Here is a 20,649-nt window from a genome sequence, read left to right as displayed (position 1 = left end):
TGTGGTTTTAACCAGGCTCATGGGAGCTCCCTTTGAGCCAATGCATAAAGCAAGTCTAAAAGACCTTATTTGGAAGTGATAGCCACTAGGAAGGCCGTCGTATATCAGAAGGGTTAGTGAACTACAGGCCCTTTCTGTGCTAGACCCCTTTGTTACAGTCCACGGGGATAAGGTAGTTCTGCACACTCATCTGAGATTCACGCCTAAATGTATCTCGAAGTTCCATGTGAACCAATCGATTGAACTACCTACCTTTTTCTAGAATCCCACTAGCATGGCCGAAAGAAGCCTACACACACTAGATTTGCGCAGGGCAGTCATGTTCTACCTGGAAAGAACTAAACCACTGAGGAAAACGAACCAGTTTTTCGAGTCAGTGGCAGCTGGTAGAGAGGGGGAGCCTGTCTCTAAATCAGCTATCTCAAGGTGGATTGTCAAATGCATCACACTATGTTACACTCTTGCTAAGAGAGAACTGCCCTTCAAGCCTAGAGCACATTCTACTCTGCGCACTGGGGCATCCATAGCATTCATTGCAAATGTTCCCCTAGAGTCCATTTGCAAAGTGGCAAGGAGTACTGTACACACCTTTTACAAAACACTATTGCCTAGACACTCATTCTAGGTCTTTTTCTCAGGTGGGACAAGCAGTACTAAGACATCTTTTCTCTGTTCCTTCTCACAACCCACCTCCAACTCCGGGTACTGCTCGCTAGTCTATGCACAGCATGTGATTCTAAGCAGATTAACAAGCGTCAGAAGACATGCATTTCTTACCGTAATAGCATTTCTGATGATTGTATCTGCTTAGATTCACATGCGCCCTCCCTACCTCCCCGCTCGGGGTGGAAGGAACATAGACGTCTTATTACTTTCTCTCTTTATGTACTCACTCACTATAGCCTTGGGCTCCCTCATGGCAGAAAAAATACAATCGGAGGGACCTCAGCGCGTGAGGGATTTTGGGTACACTACACGTCACGATAGGGATAGTGTTATAGACACGCCTATGCCGACGTCCCCGAAAGACAAGATGCAATACTCTGCGGTCATTCGACTGTCAATACCTGGCATTTCTAAGAGCCAGGTTTCTTGGAACATTATGATATCAAAATCAACCCAAGAAGAAGAGTGATGCGCATGTAAAAATGAGTGATGTCCCGAGTATTCCAGCATAAGATTGAAGTGCTAGAATCCGGGTCTGACAGCTGGGACGTGTGGCAAGGTGTCTGCAAGCCATCCCCAACCAGCGCCAGGCCAGGGTCTATGCGAGCGCCACTGACTATCATATTCAAAGTGACATTTTATCGACAGATTGTGTTTGTGTACGCCCTCCAGAATAGCCACGCTGTTGTTTATAGTAGCAATGAAATCCATTAAGCAAAAAGTCCTCCTGATGTTGGAATACCAGGGTTTCTATCAACTTCGAATGGAAGTAAACCTCACATCTACCCAATTGACTTCTGTCAAAAAGATGAATAAATGTAATATCTGACGATAATATCGACGACAATTCCGCAATAGAAGAGAGGAGCGACAGCAGCCTTTCTACTTAATGGAATAGACAAGTCATCCCGAGAACTGAATCCAAGTACCGCAGAGTCTGGGGGCTGGCTGAGAAATCAACTTTACCAGGATCAGTTTGCCTAGTTTTCAAGTTCTCATACCGCCCCAGTGAACCCCAGTGAGTTGGGGATTGACCAGTTCTGAATATTGCAGAAGAAGCATCATCCTTAAAAGCGGATGCTGCAGTGTTTGGATGAGATGTAGATTTATAAGCCTCTGAAAGTCTCACGGGTCCTTCTTTCTCATTGCAGTTAGCAGTAGCACAAAGGATGGAATGAGAGCGCCCACCTGGATTTGTTGAGGATTTCAAGATACCCCCGATAGGCATAGTGGTCTCTTGCCTTCGCTCTAATTGAGGAGCATTTCCGAAAGTTCCCTTCCGTTTTTCCCTCGGTCCTGGCTACCGGACCGTGCCGTTGTGTATTACAGATGGTCCATTTTCCACTACGTTGGTAGGAATCAATTTGGTCACTGGTTTCGTTTTTCCACATTCCCGGACTAAGGATTTAGGACGCGACCGAGTAACACCTTTTTTAGAAGTCGAGCGCTGTCTGTTTCTGGAAATTGCCATATCCAGAATGGAAACTCTCATCCCAAAATAGGGTTCTCTGGCATTTCCTCAACCCTTGGTTCCTATGGCGGGTGGACCCCTTGATGATTTTTGTTTTTTCTTGTTGCTCGAAAACCGGTGTTTTGCCGAGGTGGTTGGTTCACTATCCATGATGATAATGGAGGCTTTGTCACCAGGATGGGACGATTTAGAGCTCCTTTGAGGGGAATTGGGTGAAAGGATTGGCACCTGGGCCACCTCCTTAGCACCGCAGCCCGAGGACAAGTCGTTCGGGGATTCGAAAGCCTGTATTCTTGAAGCCAATAGAAGAGTACGAATTTCATTCAGAGAGGCTGAATTTGCCCTAACCTCGTGCACCACATTATCTAATAAACAAATAAAAGAGAGGAGCACAATGTTTAGGGCAGAACAGTGGTGTATCATTCTTTGGAGAGAAGGTTTTTACTTCCATAGAGTTCGCTCTATAGGCTTGGGTAATACTTGCTCTGGCTTCAGTCTCAACTTTTTCTACAACTGCTACTTCAGCTTTTAATGTGTTGCATGATATATATGTTCATCTAAAAATGAAATAAGGCACACACCATTTAATTTCCCTCTCGAACTGCCACTTTAAAGGGGAGACTCGTTCCCATCTTTCGGTCAGCACTCAGTCTCCAAGGTATTGGAAACATTGTCTCATGTGCGGGCTTTGAAAATGTTGTTTGCAACACTTTAGGAAAGTCTGTTTTATTTGAGTCAGGCTGCCAATGACGTTCTGCGTATTAACTGGACACACGCGACCGCCCAGCAACAAAGTAATACTGATTTTAGGGAAAGAAAGGCTGTCACTATAAGCAATCTTTCTATATCAGCGCATGTGGCTTTCCCCTTAAGAAAAGACTTCCCACTTATGTGGTTAACATTCACTCACTTAGATGACAGCACAAGCACAATTAAAGCTGGTTGCAGTTACTGGCAAGGAAATTCTTCTGTTTGGAAGTATGGAGCTTCTCTTTCAGACTCCTAAATACGATTGCTGGCTGCTGCTGCTTCCCGACTTTGCTTCTTCTCCTGCTACTTCTGCGGGCTCTCTCGGGATCCACACCCCTCTGCTGCACGGGTGTCTCCGATCCGGCCTCATCAATGGAGAGACTCCTACGCATCAGTTTCCCTCGGCTTGCTTAGGCACATGGGCCTTGGGAACCACGGCAACTTCAGCTCTGCATTCACAGCAATAAGACGCACCTGGAAAGACTGCCATTTGCTTGCACTCCCTTCCAGTGTTATCAGAGCTATACAAGGTCTGCAAGCACAGGACCAACTCTGCAGGTGAAATCTGCCTCCTCTCTAGTCCAGCATCCATGTTGTGGTCACACTTCCTTGTGAACTGCTGACTGCATGCTCCGCTTCTTCTACTTCTACTTCTGCTACTGCCGACCTTCCAGCTCCTGCCCCAGCTTCTTTCTACTGGTCCTCCCTGCTGCAGCCTTTCATGCCCCTCAGATGGGCTAATTGGTTTCAGGTATAGGCCCTCAAGAATAATTCCCTAATCTTGTTTAGAACCATTAGGCTTGCCTGCCTGACCTGGACTCCTGCCTGCCTCTTCAGCACTCTTCTTCTCAGTCCCTGGGGGATTCTGGGACTTCTAGTTTATTTTTAGAAAATTCAATTTCTATAATTCTTCACATGGATTTAAATGGACTTTCTTCCCCAGATATTATGAAGAGAAGAATTATGGGATTTAGTCCTTTGGGGGACAGAAGGGGCAGAAAAGCTGCAGCCTTTTATGCCCCTCAGATGGGCTTGGGTTCAACACGAAGTGGAATTACTCCTTCAGATTTTACCTTTTCATCCTGTGAGAAACCTGAAGGTGTCTCCCTAGCTAGTCCCTGGGATCTGTCCTCCAGGTGGCCACGACATGGCCATCGCTATTGGATCCAGTTCCTGGGGGTGGACCAGTGACGGAGGATCGCATGGATGGGGGGTCCTCGGGGAGTGGGTGTCATGGGCGCTACTCCCGAGGGGCCAGGACTGGCCCAGCGCCCTCGGAAGCAGACCCGTCTTCCACTACTCCGGACCCAGCAGACCCCTACAGGGGCCCTTTGCACCGTGTCCTGGCGCCTTTGGCGCCAGGCTCATGAAGGGTTTCAGTCCCGGCGCTTAGGCGCCGGGCTCATATTGATAAACAGTGTAATAATGCTTGGGTGGACTTACCTGAGGCAGACCATGCTGCATATTTACCCAGAACAATCCAGTCTGGTTGAAGTCCCCAGCCATCAGGGCTGGGAGGAACTATTCCCTCCATTCAGGAACTCTTTTCTTACCTGGGTGGAACCGGTTGAAGAACACACACTGGAAGCACTTCTCTGCTATTTAAACCACGCCCGATGGAAAACACGTGCTTCGCGTTACTCTGCAGCAGGACGCTCACCGAGTCGGCTCCTGCATTCCAGGTCCAGAGTCATCTTCAGCTTCCGCGCAGCAACCTGTGGATGAAGAAAGACACAGAACAATACTTACCAGATCCCGGAATCCAGTCACCGGCAAAACCTGCAAAGAATAAACATAAGGTTAGAAAAGTGCAACTCGCTCGCAGCCACGCCCGCTTACCTGATCCATCCGTGATTGCAACGGAGCTAACCACGGCCTTCTCTTCGGCAGCTTCTCTGCACCTGAAAGGCAAAGGACATAATTAAAAAGGGGTTCGGGTGAAGGCAGTCGCATTCATCTTAATTTACCAGTTTTTGCACGCGCAGTAGCGGCCGCATCAACCTCAGCATCCCGGCACCTGAAAAACAGGAAAAAGACATTATTTGAGGTGCCATTAAAAGCGGCCAACGATCATTATACTTACGTGCATCGGCACGTGCAGTGGCAACGGAAAACTACGCCCATAGCATCCCGAGGCCTGAAACAAAGGAAAAGGGACATTATTGAGGTGCCCATCTTTTAAAGCCTAAAGACTACAGTATACTTACAGGCATCCGCTCGTGCAGTAACGGCGGCATCGCTCTTCGGCATCCCAGCACCAGTGCCACAACTAAGGCCGCAAAAGACTTCAGCCTCAACACTGAACTCATCCAGTGGCGTAACTGGAATCCACGCACCCCTGCACCAGACGCAGGATGGAGAGCTCAGCATTTATACGCCTAAGGTGGGAGCTCGCCGAGACAAGTAGAAAGCTAGGCTGTGGGAGAAACTGGCGATTGGTGGGAGAAGGAATCCCATCAAACGGTGATTAACCCTTTTTTTCTTCCACCTGCAGAAAACTTACCCTGCAAGTCAGACATTCGATAAGAGGAAGCCCAGTCCTGAGAGTCGTCCGAGCTCTACGCTTCTCAATTGAAGAAACGATAGCAGCCCAGCCGGGATCAGCGCCTCCGTGGGAATCAGGTGAGCGTTACAGAATGCGAAGCCCACCAATAACCTCCTACCCAGGCGCTATGGAAACTTCCGACACAGACCAACTGGCCCAGTTATTAGGGGAATTAAGAGCTGAAGTTCATGCTGCCCGCCAGGAAACGAATGCCCTTAGGAGGGAATTGATAATATCAAAAGAACGAACTGATGATCTCGCCAGACAGTTATTACAAACACAAGCGGGGCAAACCCCGCTACCTAATTCAGGAGGGAGCTATATCCCAGCGGCTTCAGCCAATCCTGTTCAAATCAACCTACCCGGAAATGTGCCATTGGCACCGCCTGAACGCTTCACTGGTGACCCTAAAAGGTTTGCGGTGTTTATAAATCAATGCCGATTGCACTTTCTTTGTAGACCTGCAGCCTTTCCAACTGACCAGACTAAGGTAGCCTTTGTGCTTTCGTATCTTAGCGGCAGTGCCGCTGATTGGTCGATACCTCTGGTTACACAGGATGACCCGATCCTTCGTGATTTCCCGACTTTCCAGGCAAATATGGAAAGACTTTTTGCAAGGCATTCCCAGGGGCAGGCCCTGGACAACGAACTCCTTTCCCTACGACAGGGCAATCAAGATCTTTTGGCCTACATTGCATCATTCAATAGGCTAATCGTGGAAACCAGATGGCCTGAGGACAAAAGAATCACGCTTTTTCACAGGGGTTTGCGTGGCGAACTCAAAGACGTCCTTGCCCAGGTAGTGAATCCTCCTCAGGATTGTTCAGAGTACATTGATTTGGTGGTCCAATTGGATCACAGACTACAAAACAGAAAGGCGGATCGATCCAGGTTTGAAACACGAGTGTTCCCTAAGCCTCAAAGTCGCACCAAAGGAGTTGAAGCCGTCGAACCTATGCAAATTGGGGTTGTAAAGGGTCCCCTAACCCAGAAAGAAAGCGACAGGAGACGACAAATGCAACTATGTCTCTATTGTGGAAATTCAAGACATTTTCTTCGAGATTGCCCGGTGAAACCACCTAAGAAGACAGTGGGAGCTTCTGATAAGAGTTCTGAAAAGCCTGAGCCGGGAAACGACCTCGCCCGACAAGTGTAGAGGTCCGCTTGCCGAGCGTAAAAACCAGTTCTTTGACCTCGCACTTCATAATGCCAATGGTCCTCGTAAACCCAGAGCAACCGGATCGTTTGCATGCAATTAAGGCATACATTGATAGCGGAGCAGTTGGAAATTATGTGGACCGCGAATTGGCTTCCAGGATGAACTTACCTCTTTGTCCAAGGGTGGTTAAAGACGTCATTACCATGGTGGATGGGACGGAAATCGCCTCCGGACCAGTGACCCATACCACTACTGAAGTGACGATACTAGGCCAAGACGGGCATCAGGAGGTAATTGTGTTCGACGTGATCAAGGCTCCTCAATTCCAAGTAATTCTAGGGATTCCTTGGTTGGAGAAACACAATCCTCAGATTGATTGGCGAGCAAAGACGATAAAGTTCCCAGAGTGCACACCAACTTGTTATCCACGACCCAACATTGGCCTAGCGTCCGTAACGGCTGACGGTCCACAATTACCTCTAGAGTATCGAGAGTTCCAAGATGTTTTTCAAAAGGAACAGGCTAACACCTTGCCACCCCACAGATCATACGATTGTCAGATAGATTTGCTACACGGTGCAACTCCCCCTTGCAGTAGGATTTACGCCCTTACCGAGCCTGAGAACCTTCATCTGCGACAGTATTTAGACCAGTACCTGGCCAATGGCTTTATCCGTCCGTCGAAGTCCCCTGCATCCTCGGCTTTGTTCTTTGTACCAAAAAAAGAAGGTGACCTCAGAACCTGTATAGATTATCGTGCTCTGAACCAGATAACAGTAAAAAAACGGTACCCCTTACCTCTGATCCCGGAACTCCTTGACCAGGTAAAAAACGCCTGTATTTATACTAAGCTTGATTTCCGGGGAGCTTATCACTTGGTACGGGTCAAGGAAGGAGATGAATGGAAGACGGCCTTTCGCACGAAGTATGGGCTATTTGAATACCAAGTGATGCGCTTTGGACTATGCAATGCACCGGCCGCCTTCCAATATTTTATGAATGATGTCCTCAGAGAGCTCATTGATGTCTGCGTTGTCGTCTACATAGATGACATTCTTGTGTACTCCTCTTCAGAAGCTGACCATCGAAATCATGTTAGGGCGGTCCTTGAAAAACTTCGCCAACATAAACTTTTTGCCAAGCTCGAAAAATGTGTTTTTCATGTCACTGAGGTCGAATTTTTGGGATTTATTCTGACACTCAAAGGAGTCCACATGGACTTGAGAAAAGTAGACGCTATCCTCAAATGGCCGTCTCCTACTTCCGTGAAAGGCGTTCAAAGCATGCTAGGCTTTGCCAATTTTTACCGTAGATTTATTCCAGAGTTTTCACGAGTGGTACAACCCATCACCGCCCTCTTAAGAAAAAATAAACGCTTTGAATGGTCCGCAGAAGCAGAACAAGCCTTCCAAGAGCTAAAGGCTAAATTCACCTCGGCGCCAATACTGAAACACCCACGCCCGGACCTCCCTTACATCGTTGAAACCGACGCCTCCAGCTTAGCAATGGGAGCAGTCCTATCACAAAGAGATCCAGAGACTAACCAACTGCATCCTGTGGCATTCTGGTCTCGGAAGTTCTCGGCGCCTGAGATCAACTACACCATCACAGACAAAGAGCTTCTAGCGAGTAAATCAGCCTTTAAGGCATGGCGGCATTATCTCCTCGGGGCCAGACACACCGTCACAGTGATCACCGATCATCGAAATCTGCAGTATCTGAAAACCGCCAAGGCTCAATCCTCCAGACAGCTTCGCTGGGCTCTATTCTTTGCTGAATTTGACTTTGTGATCACTTATCGCCCCGGCAACAAGAACGGCAAAGCGGATGCTCTTTCCCGAATTGGAATGGGAGATAACGTTGCCAATCCAGAACCTGTACCAATAATTCCTGAACAAAGGATCGTGGGTCTGATTTCTTCACAATCCATTGAGGATATTGAAGAAAAAACTAAACAACTTGTAACCTCACCAGACTTACTGAACTGGTTACAAAAAGGAAAAGATTTCACCGTAAGCAATGACTTGCCTTATTTCCAAGGAAGATTGTTCCTACCACACGCCGATTTACAAAGAAAGGTAATCTCCTGCTATCATGATTCATTAATTGAGGGTCACCCTGGCATTGCCAAAACCCAAGAAAAGGTGAAGAGACACTTCTGGTGGCCTTCGTGGAGAAAAAACATAAAGGAATTTGTGATGTCCTGCGGTGTGTGCTCAAAACAAGGGTCAGAAGAAGTGGCCGGCTGGTCTTCTGCAACCATTAGACATCCCACCGTGTCCCTGGCATACCCTTTCCATGGACTTCATCACAGACTTACCCTCCTGTTCCGGGTACAACACCATTCTTGTTATTGTGGACCTGTTTTCTAAAATGGCCCACTTCATTCCGCTAAAAGGCTTACCTTCAGCATCAGTCCTAGCCAAAGTATTTCTTGAAAACATCGTCCGGCTACACGGCTTCCCGTCAGTACTAATCTCAGATAGGGGGAGCCAGTTTATTTCCCACTTTTGGCGTAGCTGTTGTCGATTAGCTCAAATCGATGTAAGACTTTCGACCAGCCATCATCCCCAGACCGACGGGCAAACCGAGAGAACAAACCAGACTCTCGAGCAATATTTACGATGCATGCTACAACAGTCGGAGAGTAACTGGAAGGACATCCTTTGGATAGCTGAATATGCTTACAACAATTCAGTTCATTCGGGTACCGGGAAGAGTCCCTTCTACATCTTGTATGGGATTCATCCTCGAACCTCCAACCTTGATCCACCTCAAGATCTTGGAACACCCGCCGTGGATCAATTGCACACCGTTATTACCCAAGCTTTTAAGGAAGCGACTGCACATCTACAACAAGCTAAAGAGAGGTACAAAAAAGGAGCAGATCAACACCGAAGCAATGCCCCTCAATACCAGGTTGGGGATCAAGTCTGGCTGTCCACCAAACATTTATCGCTTAAAGGGCCTCGCACCTTCAACCCCAAATACCTGGGACCATATCCAATTATGGGCATAATTAATCCAGTGGCCGTTAAATTAGAATTGCCAACCCATATGAGAATACATCCTGTATTTCACGTATCTCTTTTGAAACCCATGCAACCTGGAACCAGATTGACCAATCCTCCAGAGCCCATTCAAGTGAATGGGGAGCCCGAATTTGAAGTAAAAGACATTTTGGACTCTAAAATCATCAGATCGAAGCTATTCTACCTAATCGACTGGAAAGGCTACGAACCTCAGGAAAGGTCATGGGAACCCTATGACCACGTCCATGCTCCTCGTCTAGTCCAGAAATTTCACCGAACCTTTCCCGATAAACCAAAACCCCCAGGGAAGACAAGTTTGGGAGGGGCCTTGAGGGGGGGGTGCTGTCATGGGCGCTACTCCCGAGGGGCCAGGACTGGCCCAGCGCCCTCGGAAGCAGACCCGTCTTCCACTACTCCGGACCCAGCAGACCCCTACAGGGGCCCTTTGGACTGTGTCCTGGCGCCTTTGGCGCCAGGCTCATGAAGGGTTTCAGTCCCGGCGCCATAGGCGCCGGGCTCATATTGATAAACAGTGTAATAATGCTCGGGTGGACTTACCTGAGGCAGACCATGCTGCATATTTACCCAGAACAATCCAGTCTGGTTGAAGTCCCCAGCCATCAGGGCTGGGAGGAACTATTCCCTCCATTCAGGAACTCTTTTCTTACCTGGGTGGAACCGGTGGAAGAACACACACTGGAAGCACTTCTCTGCTATTTAAACCACGCCCGATGGAAAACACGTGCTTCGCGTTATTCTGCAGCAGCAGCAGGACACTCACCGAGTCAGCTCCTGCATTCCAGGTCCAGAGTCATCTTCAGCTTCCGCGCAGCAACCTGTGGATGAAGAAAGACACAGAACAATACTTACCAGATGCCGGAATCCAGTCACAGACAAAACCTGCAAAGAATAAACATAAGGTTAGAAAAGTGCAACTCGCTCGCAGCCGCGCCCGCTTACCTGATCCATCCGTGATTGCAACGGAGCTAACCGCGGCCTTCTCTTCGGCATCCCAGCACCAGTGCCACAACTAAGGCCGCAAAAGACTTGAGCCTCAACACTGAACTCATCCAGTGACGTAACTAGAATCCACGCACCCCTGCACCAGACGCAGGATGGAGAGCTCAGCATTTATACGCCTAAGGTGAGAGCTCGCCGAGACAAGTAGAAAACTAGGCTGTGGGAGAAACTGGCGATTGGTGGGAGAAGGAATCCCATCAAACGGTGATTAACCCTTTTTCTTCCACCTGCAGAAAACCTACCCTGCAAGTCAGACATTCGATAAGAGGAAGCCCAGTCCTGAGAGTCGTCCGAGCTCTACGCTTCTCAATTGAAGAAACGATAGCAGCCCAGCCGGGATCAGCGCCTCCGTGGGAATCAGGTGAGCGTTACAGTGGGACACCGATGGGTGAGATGCAGTATCCCCCTTCCTTCAACACTTTTCCCCATCCTACCACGTAGGATGTCCCGGAACACTGCCCCCCCCCCCCTTTTTATGACACAAACTCTTTCACACACTACGAAAGACAATGGACTAACACCAGAGCCGTTTATCTAACATGTCCCAACACAAGGGTCAGGCAAAGTCAGACAATTGACCAGAAATACACACACACACACCTGATGGCCCTTTCCTTTCCCCACAGGGATAAAATGTGGAGCACAAGAGCAGAGTACGAGCAAGGGCGACCGCACGATGAAACAGCTAATGCAGCACGGTAATTCAAGAGGAGGAGAAAGGCGGCGAACATCGAAGGGGCAACAAGGAGAGAAGCGACTTTGCCCTTTCCAATTCAGACCCGCAAAACCTCCCTCCACAGAACTATAATGCAGCGGAAACTAGCTATTGTGTGTGGCAGAAGATGTCAACAGTACACAGAGCCTACCTACGCAGATAAGCAGGACAGAGAGAGGGGCCTGCCACCATGGTACCGTCCTTTACTCCGGATGCCAAAGAAGCCAAGCAATTCATCACAGTCGTTGAGTCGAGAGGAGAGCAAATAAGAAACCGAACTGTGTTGAATGAAAGTTGCAAAGTGGCTAAAGAAGGGAAGTTCAAAGAACATTTAACGTTAAGGGAAAACCAGCTCCAAGAGGGGTCCAGCACCACGTGAATGCTCACTCGAGACACTGGTGAATCCCGAACTACCTATACCAGAAGGTCTTAGGGGGGATTTAACCAGAGGGGTCAAAGTAGTCATACGGGGGTCTTGTAAAATTCTCTGTACAGTCGAAAGTCTTTGACCAGCAAAGCAGAAAGAAGGTGGAAGGAACTCTGTGTGATTGGCCGTAGTGAACCCGACTGAGGAAGGCGATGAAATATCCACAGAGTGTTGTTTAAAAAGACATTAAGGCCTGTGAATACAACAGGAACAAGTGTTGTCCCAACAGAGGGAGGCGAACAGTCAAGAAGGGATCTGAGCCCGGCCGAGGGAGATCCATAGGTGAAGTTGTCACCTAAAAGACTGGAGAATATTAAAGGAGAAAATGAGTAAAGCAATAGCCACAGTGAACCCAACTGAGGGAGGCTGAAAATTGAGAGACATCTGCGCACAGAAGAGGGGGACTCCGGGGTGAACCACTATCTCCCTAACGATCGTTTGAAAGGAACTTTAAGTTTGTGCAATACATCAGGTCCTCGAAGGAAGGGGGCTTTTGTGCCAATAGACCATCGGAAAAGTAGCTTGAAAGCAGAACTGTCAACTCGTGCTGGGGAACGCTCGAGTTTGTGCTGTGCTCAGAAGTGCCACCTTATCCTGTGCTCAAAACGTGGGGAAGGGTGTCCCCTGGCTAGCACATGCTGACTATCATTTGAGAACACTTCTTTTCTTTATTGTAGCTCTTATCCCACACTCTTTCTATATTAGTTGCAAGGACTGGCAATAGGTTGTGTAGTATAGGCCCTTTTGTTTTGACCATACTGCACAAGGACTGCCTTATTATTAATTTGATGGTCAAAGCTTGCTCCCATCTTAGCTTTAGGTTAGATTAGGCATTTTTCCAACCTGCATACTGTTAAAATAAACACCCTTGAAGCATATTCACTTGTGTCTGTCTTTACTGTTGCCACCATGAGTTCCTTACAATCTTCAATAGACGATTGAGATGTATAAAAATGGCAATGGGCCAATTACTCCTCTGTCTGGATCACTAATGTTCCTCTCAAAGGAAAAATACTGTGTCTCACCTTGCACAATCTCCCCACTTCCCTAGGCCTGGTCTCCACCCAGGTGATCCTCCCACAGTAAAACACCCCCAGGATTGGGATCGGGAAGCAGCTGCCCTCCTGGCCACCTGGGACAAGACTCTATATAGGGTTTTAGTTGGTGATCCGTAGGATTCTCTGCAATAGGCTGACATCTAGTGGTTAGTGCAGAGTATTGCATTACTTGTTTTTGGCATGGCATGCCGGCTGAGGCCTGGTCAGATTGCCCCACCAGAGCAGAGGAGTCAGAGGGAGAACAGGCAGCTACGGCACCTTTAGTGATGCCGAAGACACAGTGTAGGAGTCGGCAGACTCCTGCATGCTCGTCCCCAGCTCAGCGCTCTGCTGTGGAGGCAACACCTGGTGACAAAAGCACTCAGACACAAACACGGGGTACACACAAGCACGTTAAACACACAACCCCCAGCCACACCTCAAAAAAACCGTCAAAGGTTGACCCCCCGGTACCAGACAGCATTTCCAGTGCTACCGACTCGATGCGTCAGACGTACGCTGCACCTAGACCCTCAGGTTGGGCGCATGACTCGAAGAATAAACAGACGCCGGGCAATAACGGTTACCGTGCCTAAAACCCTGAACTATCACGGTTTGACATATGCTCGCACCGAAGCAGGCACTGAAACCATTGTCGGTACACCAAAACCACTGTTGAAACCAACAGAAAGCGTTTCGAAGACCACACAATACAAGGCTTCATCAGGCCTATCTGATGCTTTACATGAGGATTCCCACAATGTTAATGCAGAGGCAATAGTGTTTCCTTTACATAAAACCCCCAAAACAGGCACATGGACCAAACAACATTTTGAAGAAACCATGGACAAGGGGTCTTCCTTTGTTGACTTTCTTGAAAAACACCCCATCAAAGAAATGTATGTTTCCATGAGAGCGAGAGAACCCCAGTAAAAACACCCAGGGTAGAGAGTGTCACAAACACATTCACATAGTGTCAATAATATTGATGGTGATGTTTTCATTGAGGATCAATGTACAATGACCCAGATGATTACTTACTGTAATCACCCGATGTCCCAGATGAACCCGTTGCAAACTCACCCATAGATGACCAAACCTTACTCAATGATCTGCTTAAAAAGCCGCAGACCACTTTAAAATTCAAACGCACACATTTGAAGAAGATGCGTAGATGAAGAGTCTGTGGGGCAATATAACCCTTTATTACAATCAATAAAAAAACAGGTTTTACCATCTTTAAGAACTCACCCACTCACTAGAGCTGTCCATCCTAGAATTGAAAAAAGCTTTAAACCACCACCTTCAGACATTGTGAATTAGGGGGCATTTAAAACTAGATTCCATGGTTGATTCCATGGTTGTCACCAAAATGGAGAGAGCTGATGCCCGTTGTCAACAGCAGAAGCTCCCCCGGATATAGCTCTATGCTTTAGATAAAAAGATTGCACCCTCGGCGGGATACCAAACTAGAATAGCCAACAACACAACAGTAATTGCCAGCTACAATAGAGCCCAATGGGATATTATTCAAGAACAATTAGATTCCGTATCCAAGAACATCGCAATCACATTTTGGGCATGGATCTACATTTTCCCCGTGGTACTCATCTTAGGCACAGACCACACCCTTTCAGTCCTCCTTTCAAAGGGGTTATAGATGGGGGGGGGGGGTAAGAGGGGGAAGTCTGGGGTAGAAGTGCAGCCTCAGAGGCTCTTCAGCCCCTTGTAAGCAATGACAAATACATTCAGGTTCCCTCCCATGGTTCCTCAGTAGGGGGTTGCATTTCACAATTCGCCTACGCATGGGAGGGAATCACAACAGACCAGTGGGTGCTGTCAACCATGTCCAAAGACTACTCCATAAAATTTCTGAAAAAAACGTGCTGCCATCTGCCAAGATCCAGATGTCGCAAGAGCATCAGTTGATACTCCAGTCAGAAATAGTTTCTTTTGAAAAAGGAGCAATAGAGCTGGATCCCTTACACGAGGTAAACAAGAGTATGTATTCAGTGTACTTCCTTGTACCAGAGGAGGACTTAACTATGCACCCTGTGTTAGACCTGCGTCCAGCAAACAGATCTGTCAAACCACATAAGGTAGGGTCCACTCAGTACCAGTTCAAAGTGCTACCCTTCAGCATTGCCTCAGCACCTCAGGTATTCACAAAAGTACTGGCAGTGGTGGCAGCTCACTTACACAGGCAATCCATCCCAGTGTACCCTTATCTAGACGACTGGCTCATAACAGGAGAAACACCACAGATATGTCTGCAGCATACTCGGGACCCAATGCACCTTCTATTTCAGTTGGGGTTTTCAAACGATGAGAAGAAGTCAAGTCTCGTCCCCAGCCAAATAAGAGTTCCTGGGTGCAATAATTCAAACCGAAGACTCCTTAACCTTTCCCTCCAACGAGAGGGTCCAAAACATACTGCTTCAATGTCCTCATTATACAGCCAGTCGTCAGATAACTGTTCGAAAGGCAATGCGCCTTCTTGTAATGATGGCTTCCTGTATCTTTCTATTGCCACACGCAAAGTTGCACATGCGTCCAATACAAGAGTGGCTGGCGAACCATAGATTTCAAGCAAATGGTCCCTGGGACGATCTTGGGGTATTTCAACACCAACTGTCAGGGAAGACCGTTTTGGTCCTCACGGACAACAGCCATGGTTTACATAAACAGGGAGGAACACACTCTCCAAGTCTGTCCAAACTTGCTTAGATAATTTGGAATTGGCCACTCAACAAGAGCATCTTCCTCCTATTACAACATGTTCCAGGGGAACGCAACTGTCTAGTAGACATGTTAAGCAGAAACATGTAGCTTCCCACTGAACATGAATGGGAGATACACTCAAACGTTCTACACAACGTCTTCAAAGACTGGGGGCATCCAGATCTCTTCACAACACAAGAGAATGCAAAATGCCACGATTGCGCATCCAGGTTTCCCCAAACGGAGTCCAAGGGGAACGCACTGTAGATCAGTTGGTCTGGAAAATGTGTGTACGCTTTCCCCCCGCCCTCAACAAAATAGTTCACAAGATGCACCAGGAACATCTCAAAATGATCCTAATAGCTCCAATGTGGGCACATCAAACATGGTTCTCACACCTGCTCAAAATGTCCCTTCTCCCACCAGTCAAACTGCAGATCTCTTTCAACCTGTCCCAGCGTCAGGGATCAAACCTCCATCCACAGCCTCAAGCACTGAATGTGGCTGCTTGGCTCCTGAGGTCATAGAGCTTGGACATTTAAACTTACCTCAAAGATGCATGGACATCTTCAAGGAAGCACGTAAACCGAACACAAGGCAATGTAATTTCAACAAGTGGAAACACTTTGTGTTATGGTGCAAAAGAAGTAATGTCAACCCCATTGGCTGTTCACCTTCTAATATAATCCACTACCTGCTGTATTTATTGGACTCAGGGTTAGTGTTTAACTCTCTTAAAGTCCATCTAGCCGCGTTCAGCATACGTTAATGTTATGTTATGTTAATAGTATTTATTAAGCGCTCGGTCACCCAAGGGTATCTTGGCGCTGTGAGGAGGGGGGAGCAGCCAGGAGGTCACCTCACACAGCAAAGTATCTTGGTGGAGGGTTTCCGTGGTTAAAGCTTTCATATAGGGGTTCAAAAGACTGTATCCCCCAATTTCAACACCGCCCCTAGGGTGGGACTTAAATGTAATCCTTTCTAAGCTTATGTGCCCCCCCTTTGAGCCTATGAAGAAGGCTAGTCTTAAGGCCCTCACCTATAAGACTGCTTTTATAATAGCCATCACTTCAATAAGAAGAGTCTGGGAACTGCAAGCTCTTTCATAAAGACAAAGTGCTGTTAAGAACACATCCACGATTCTCACCTAAATTTATTTCCAAATTTCATGTTAATCAGTCAATAGAACTTCCAGCGTTCTTTCAAAACCCGCAAAAACTTGGCAGAGAGGGAAGGGCAGTAATCTACTATCTAGATGAGACCAAGCCATTAACGAAGACAGATCAATTCTTTGTCTCCTTAGCTGCAGGAAGAGAAGGGCATCCTGTTTCTAAATCAGCGATTTCAAGATGGATTGTAAATTGAACCAATTCTGCTACTCTCTGTCCAAGAACAGTTTGCCATTTAAACCCAGAGCACACTCAACTCGAGGTACCGGTGCCACTCTGGCTTTCATTGCAAATGTGCCATTAGAGGCATTTGCAAAGCAACAACATGGAGTTCAGTTCACACTTTCAAGCAACATTACTGTGTGGATACTCGTACAAGGAGTGATTCTCAGGTGGGGTAAGCGGTGCTGACATTTTGCTGCTGTACCTAAAACCCACCTCTTTCTCCAGGTACTGCTCACTAGTCTATGCAACGCATGTGATTCTAAGCAGATCCACAAGCCTCAGAAGACAAATATTAAATACCTGTAATTGTCTTTCTGATGCGTCTCTGCTTAGATTCACATGTGCCCACCCTTCCTCTCCTCTTAGGAGTAGAAAGAACATAGACATCTTACACCTTTCTTTACCTTCCTGTACTCGCATACACATTTCATGCTCCCTCCTGTCAGAAACAATCTGAGGACCTTGACGCATGAAGAACCATGTATACAGTATGTCACACTAGGGATAGTATTACAGACGCGCCCTGTCGACGTCCCTTTTCGAACTTCGAAAACAAGTAATGCAATACTCCACACTAACCACTAGATGTCGGCCTATCCAAAGCATGTGACTCTAAGCAGATAAGCATCAGAAATACAATTATGGTAAGTAATGTATGCCATATATGTTGTAGCAAATCAAGACCCCTCTTTTTGTTTTTATACCCAGGTACTAAGGACACTTGAAGGGTTACATTGGTTTTTAATATAGTCTGTATCCAGTGTCTATGGTTGTTTAAAGGAGTTTTTGTCAATCTGTTCAATGTTGGATAAATCATCGATCTAACCGCAAAATCTGGACCTTCGTACCTCTGATGCGGGAGGAGGGATAGTTTAGCTGTAAAGCCTGTACATGTGCATGCCATGCAAACCCAGCAATGACTGGCACACCTATGTGCACTTTGCCTAAAGAAATCCACATATGGGGTACAAGGTTATGCATAGAGTACCCTTGAATAGGGGGTGAACACTCTTAGCGTGATGTTCCGGTCTATTCATCCAGCTGTTCATTTTATCATCTTTGATTTGATGATCCATTAATTTTAGCCCATTCAATAAATAAAAAAACTCCTTAATGACTACCACAGTATATCATGCCACTCCGGGTACATGTTTCGGTACCCTTAACCGTCTTCCGGCAGCTTCAAGAAAACCTATGTATATCATTGACATGTTTTTTGATATATTCTAACTTTCAAGATTTCTTAATTTGGTCATGGCCACGTCTGTAATTCAAAAATGCCAAAGACTGTAGAATTCACCCTTGTAGCTTAAGCACAGAGTGTACACCACATTCTCGTGTGAATGTGCTCATTGCATCTCGTGCTACAAGTAGTGATATCTGCATCCCTGTTCCTCATGTCAATCCACAGCCCTCTTTCTCTTTCCTTCATTCCAACGTGCGCACTTCTGTGACGCTCATGAAATGAAATGTTCCTGTCAATCTCAATGTCTGAGCCGCTACACTAGAGCGGGCAAGCTCGATTCCAGATATGCTGAAGAGGTCACATGATATTCACGGATATCTTTTATGTCTATGTCTCAATAGACAGTTAGCTAAAGTCCCCATATTATGTTATAAAACCATGCAAATTATCATGCAGAATCGCCAGGGGAAGTAGCTTGCAAGAATTTTCCACATGTTGATTTATAATGCAGTCCTTACTCTGGATATCTGTATGTTCATCGTTCCAAAGAAGCTATGGACGTCATCTCCGTTATCCAGGTGGCCAATAAAATGTGATTATCGAGGTATCTTATAAAATCTTGGGTGTACTGATGTTGCAGGAAATGCATTTGCAACACATTTTGCCCAGAATGGATTGGAACGCAATTTCATAGTGCGCATGAGCAAAGTATTAGAGCACTGACTATCCTCATTCACAAGAAACATACATTTATATTTTTAAGGCAAGGCTCTTCTTAACATGCAGAACTAGAATGGAAATATTCTAAAAGTAGTTAAAGTATAAAGATGTGTTCCTGCCATTGCTTCACTGATCCTAAAATGGTTGCATTTTGTCTTTAATATTCCTCCGCAGAGTACAAGGCGTCCATGATGAGTAAACTTGGTGTCCATGGCGACGGAGGTGGGTGTCCCATTCTGGGAGAACATGCCTTGCCATTCCGCGAGAGGAGGTTCTCCATCAAAGAGAAAACATGGCGTCCTGATCAAATCAATTTTCCAAAACATTTACTTCACATGTTCCCTCCTCAGGGAGACCAGAGTTTCCGTTTCATTGACAATGCTTGGGGGGAAATGAATAAAGGATAACAATAATTGAGAGAAGTCTGCGGAGCAGTATGAAAGAAGCTGGAGATGACAAATTCATCCTCTTCTATCCTGGTATTTACGATTCATTAAAAATGATTAATATTACCCTGCTTTCCTATGCTGGATGTTTGCCAATATGTGAAATTCAAACAAAGCAATAACTACCCAATAAATAAATATTCTTTTGATTGAACATAAGCGATTGCATGGTGTCATCCATTTTATACAATATTGAAAGCTATAAGCAGCAACAGGGACATGTTTTGAATAGGGTTAAAAGAAGCAATGTCTAAAATGTCTGACGAGCCTGATGAAACAGTGAGTATTGTCACTGCAGTGTCATCTCAATGTTGCATAGTTACATTTGAGTTGTGATGTCATTTCCACATGGGTTATTCTCTTTTTTTTCTACACCGTTTTTGTCATTCTTTATTTGTGAAGCCACCAGAGGAGGAGGTGGTTGGGAGCAGAATTCTGAGTATGGAAAGGGTTTGTGGCTGTGTATTGATATTTCTAGTTCTTGGAGATCAGCACTCCTCTAACCCGGAAACATCCATACAGACATGATTTTGGTTTGTTTCTTGTCAGAAGCAGTGTTTTTTTCAGGAATGTATAAAACATTTAAGGCTTGGCTCATCTCTGCTGTTACTGGTGAGCTGGTACTCACATATTGCTCACTTTTACTTGATCTCTCACAGGTTACACACTTGGGCTCATCACCAGCCTCCTCACACCTGCCTCTGTAGCACTTTCTCAAGTTTACAGGACCAAGTATAACCCGGGCAGTGTATACAATGAATCATGTTACCTTGGAATAAAACAAATGAGGCACTTCCCATGACCCTTCTGATGGCAAGAAATTCTCTCATTACCAAACTGCCCCCAGTGCTTTGTGCCATTATTTTTTTTTATGAGAGAGAGTGTGTGTGTGTGTTTGTGTGTGTTCCTTTCTCTTCATGTCTGTGTCTGTCTACCTGTGTGTGTCGCTCTTTGTGTCGCTCTCTATGTCCTTGTCTCTCTTTACCGCTCTGTCTCTCCCTATCTCTGTGTTTCTCTCTGAGACTGTCCCTGTCTCACACTCCCTCCCTGTCTTTCCACCCCCTCTCTCTCGGGGGCCACGATGTCTGTAGTATGCAATGTATTTTCTCTTTCCTCTCACCTTCTCTCCCCTTCTCCCTTTTGAGTCTGTGCACTGAGGTGAGGTCCCTCCCCTAGTCTCTCTCTCTCTCTCTCTCTCTCTCTCATCCGCCTCCCAAAATGACTCTTATTTAGAGTGACCAGACTTCCAGTCTTTGTCGGGACTGTCCCGGAATTGGGTGTTCTGTACCGCCCCCGTCCTGAGAGTACTTTATATTTGTAAACTCTGTCCTGGGTTTGGGAGAGGTCAAGAGGGTCTTCA

General features: G+C 46.6%; 1 protein-coding gene across 3 annotated transcripts in view; it reads left to right on the top strand.

Moving 5' to 3' along the window:
• Window positions 1-19,448, top strand: part of LOC138521882 (E3 ubiquitin-protein ligase TRIM39-like) — a 204,988-nt gene extending 185,540 nt beyond the window's left edge. For all 3 annotated transcript variants that reach the window (XR_011283151.1, XM_069635043.1, XM_069635044.1), the window contains one exon: window positions 19,018-19,448. Coding sequence is in view for 2 of the 3 variants with exons in the window: in XM_069635043.1 (XP_069491144.1) it covers window positions 19,018-19,250 (233 nt within the window). In the remaining variant the exon portion in view is untranslated. The remainder of the gene's footprint in view (window positions 1-19,017) is intronic.
• The last annotated feature ends 1,201 nt before the right edge of the window (window positions 19,449-20,649 follow it).

This window comes from Ambystoma mexicanum, chromosome 13 (genome assembly GCF_040938575.1).
Source record: "Ambystoma mexicanum isolate Mex_15411 chromosome 13, UKY_AmexF1_1, whole genome shotgun sequence".
In the NCBI taxonomy this organism is placed as follows: Eukaryota; Metazoa; Chordata; class Amphibia; order Caudata; family Ambystomatidae; genus Ambystoma; species Ambystoma mexicanum.
The sequence above is the reverse complement of the archived record's forward strand: the minus strand, read 5'-3'. Positions and strand labels throughout refer to the sequence as shown.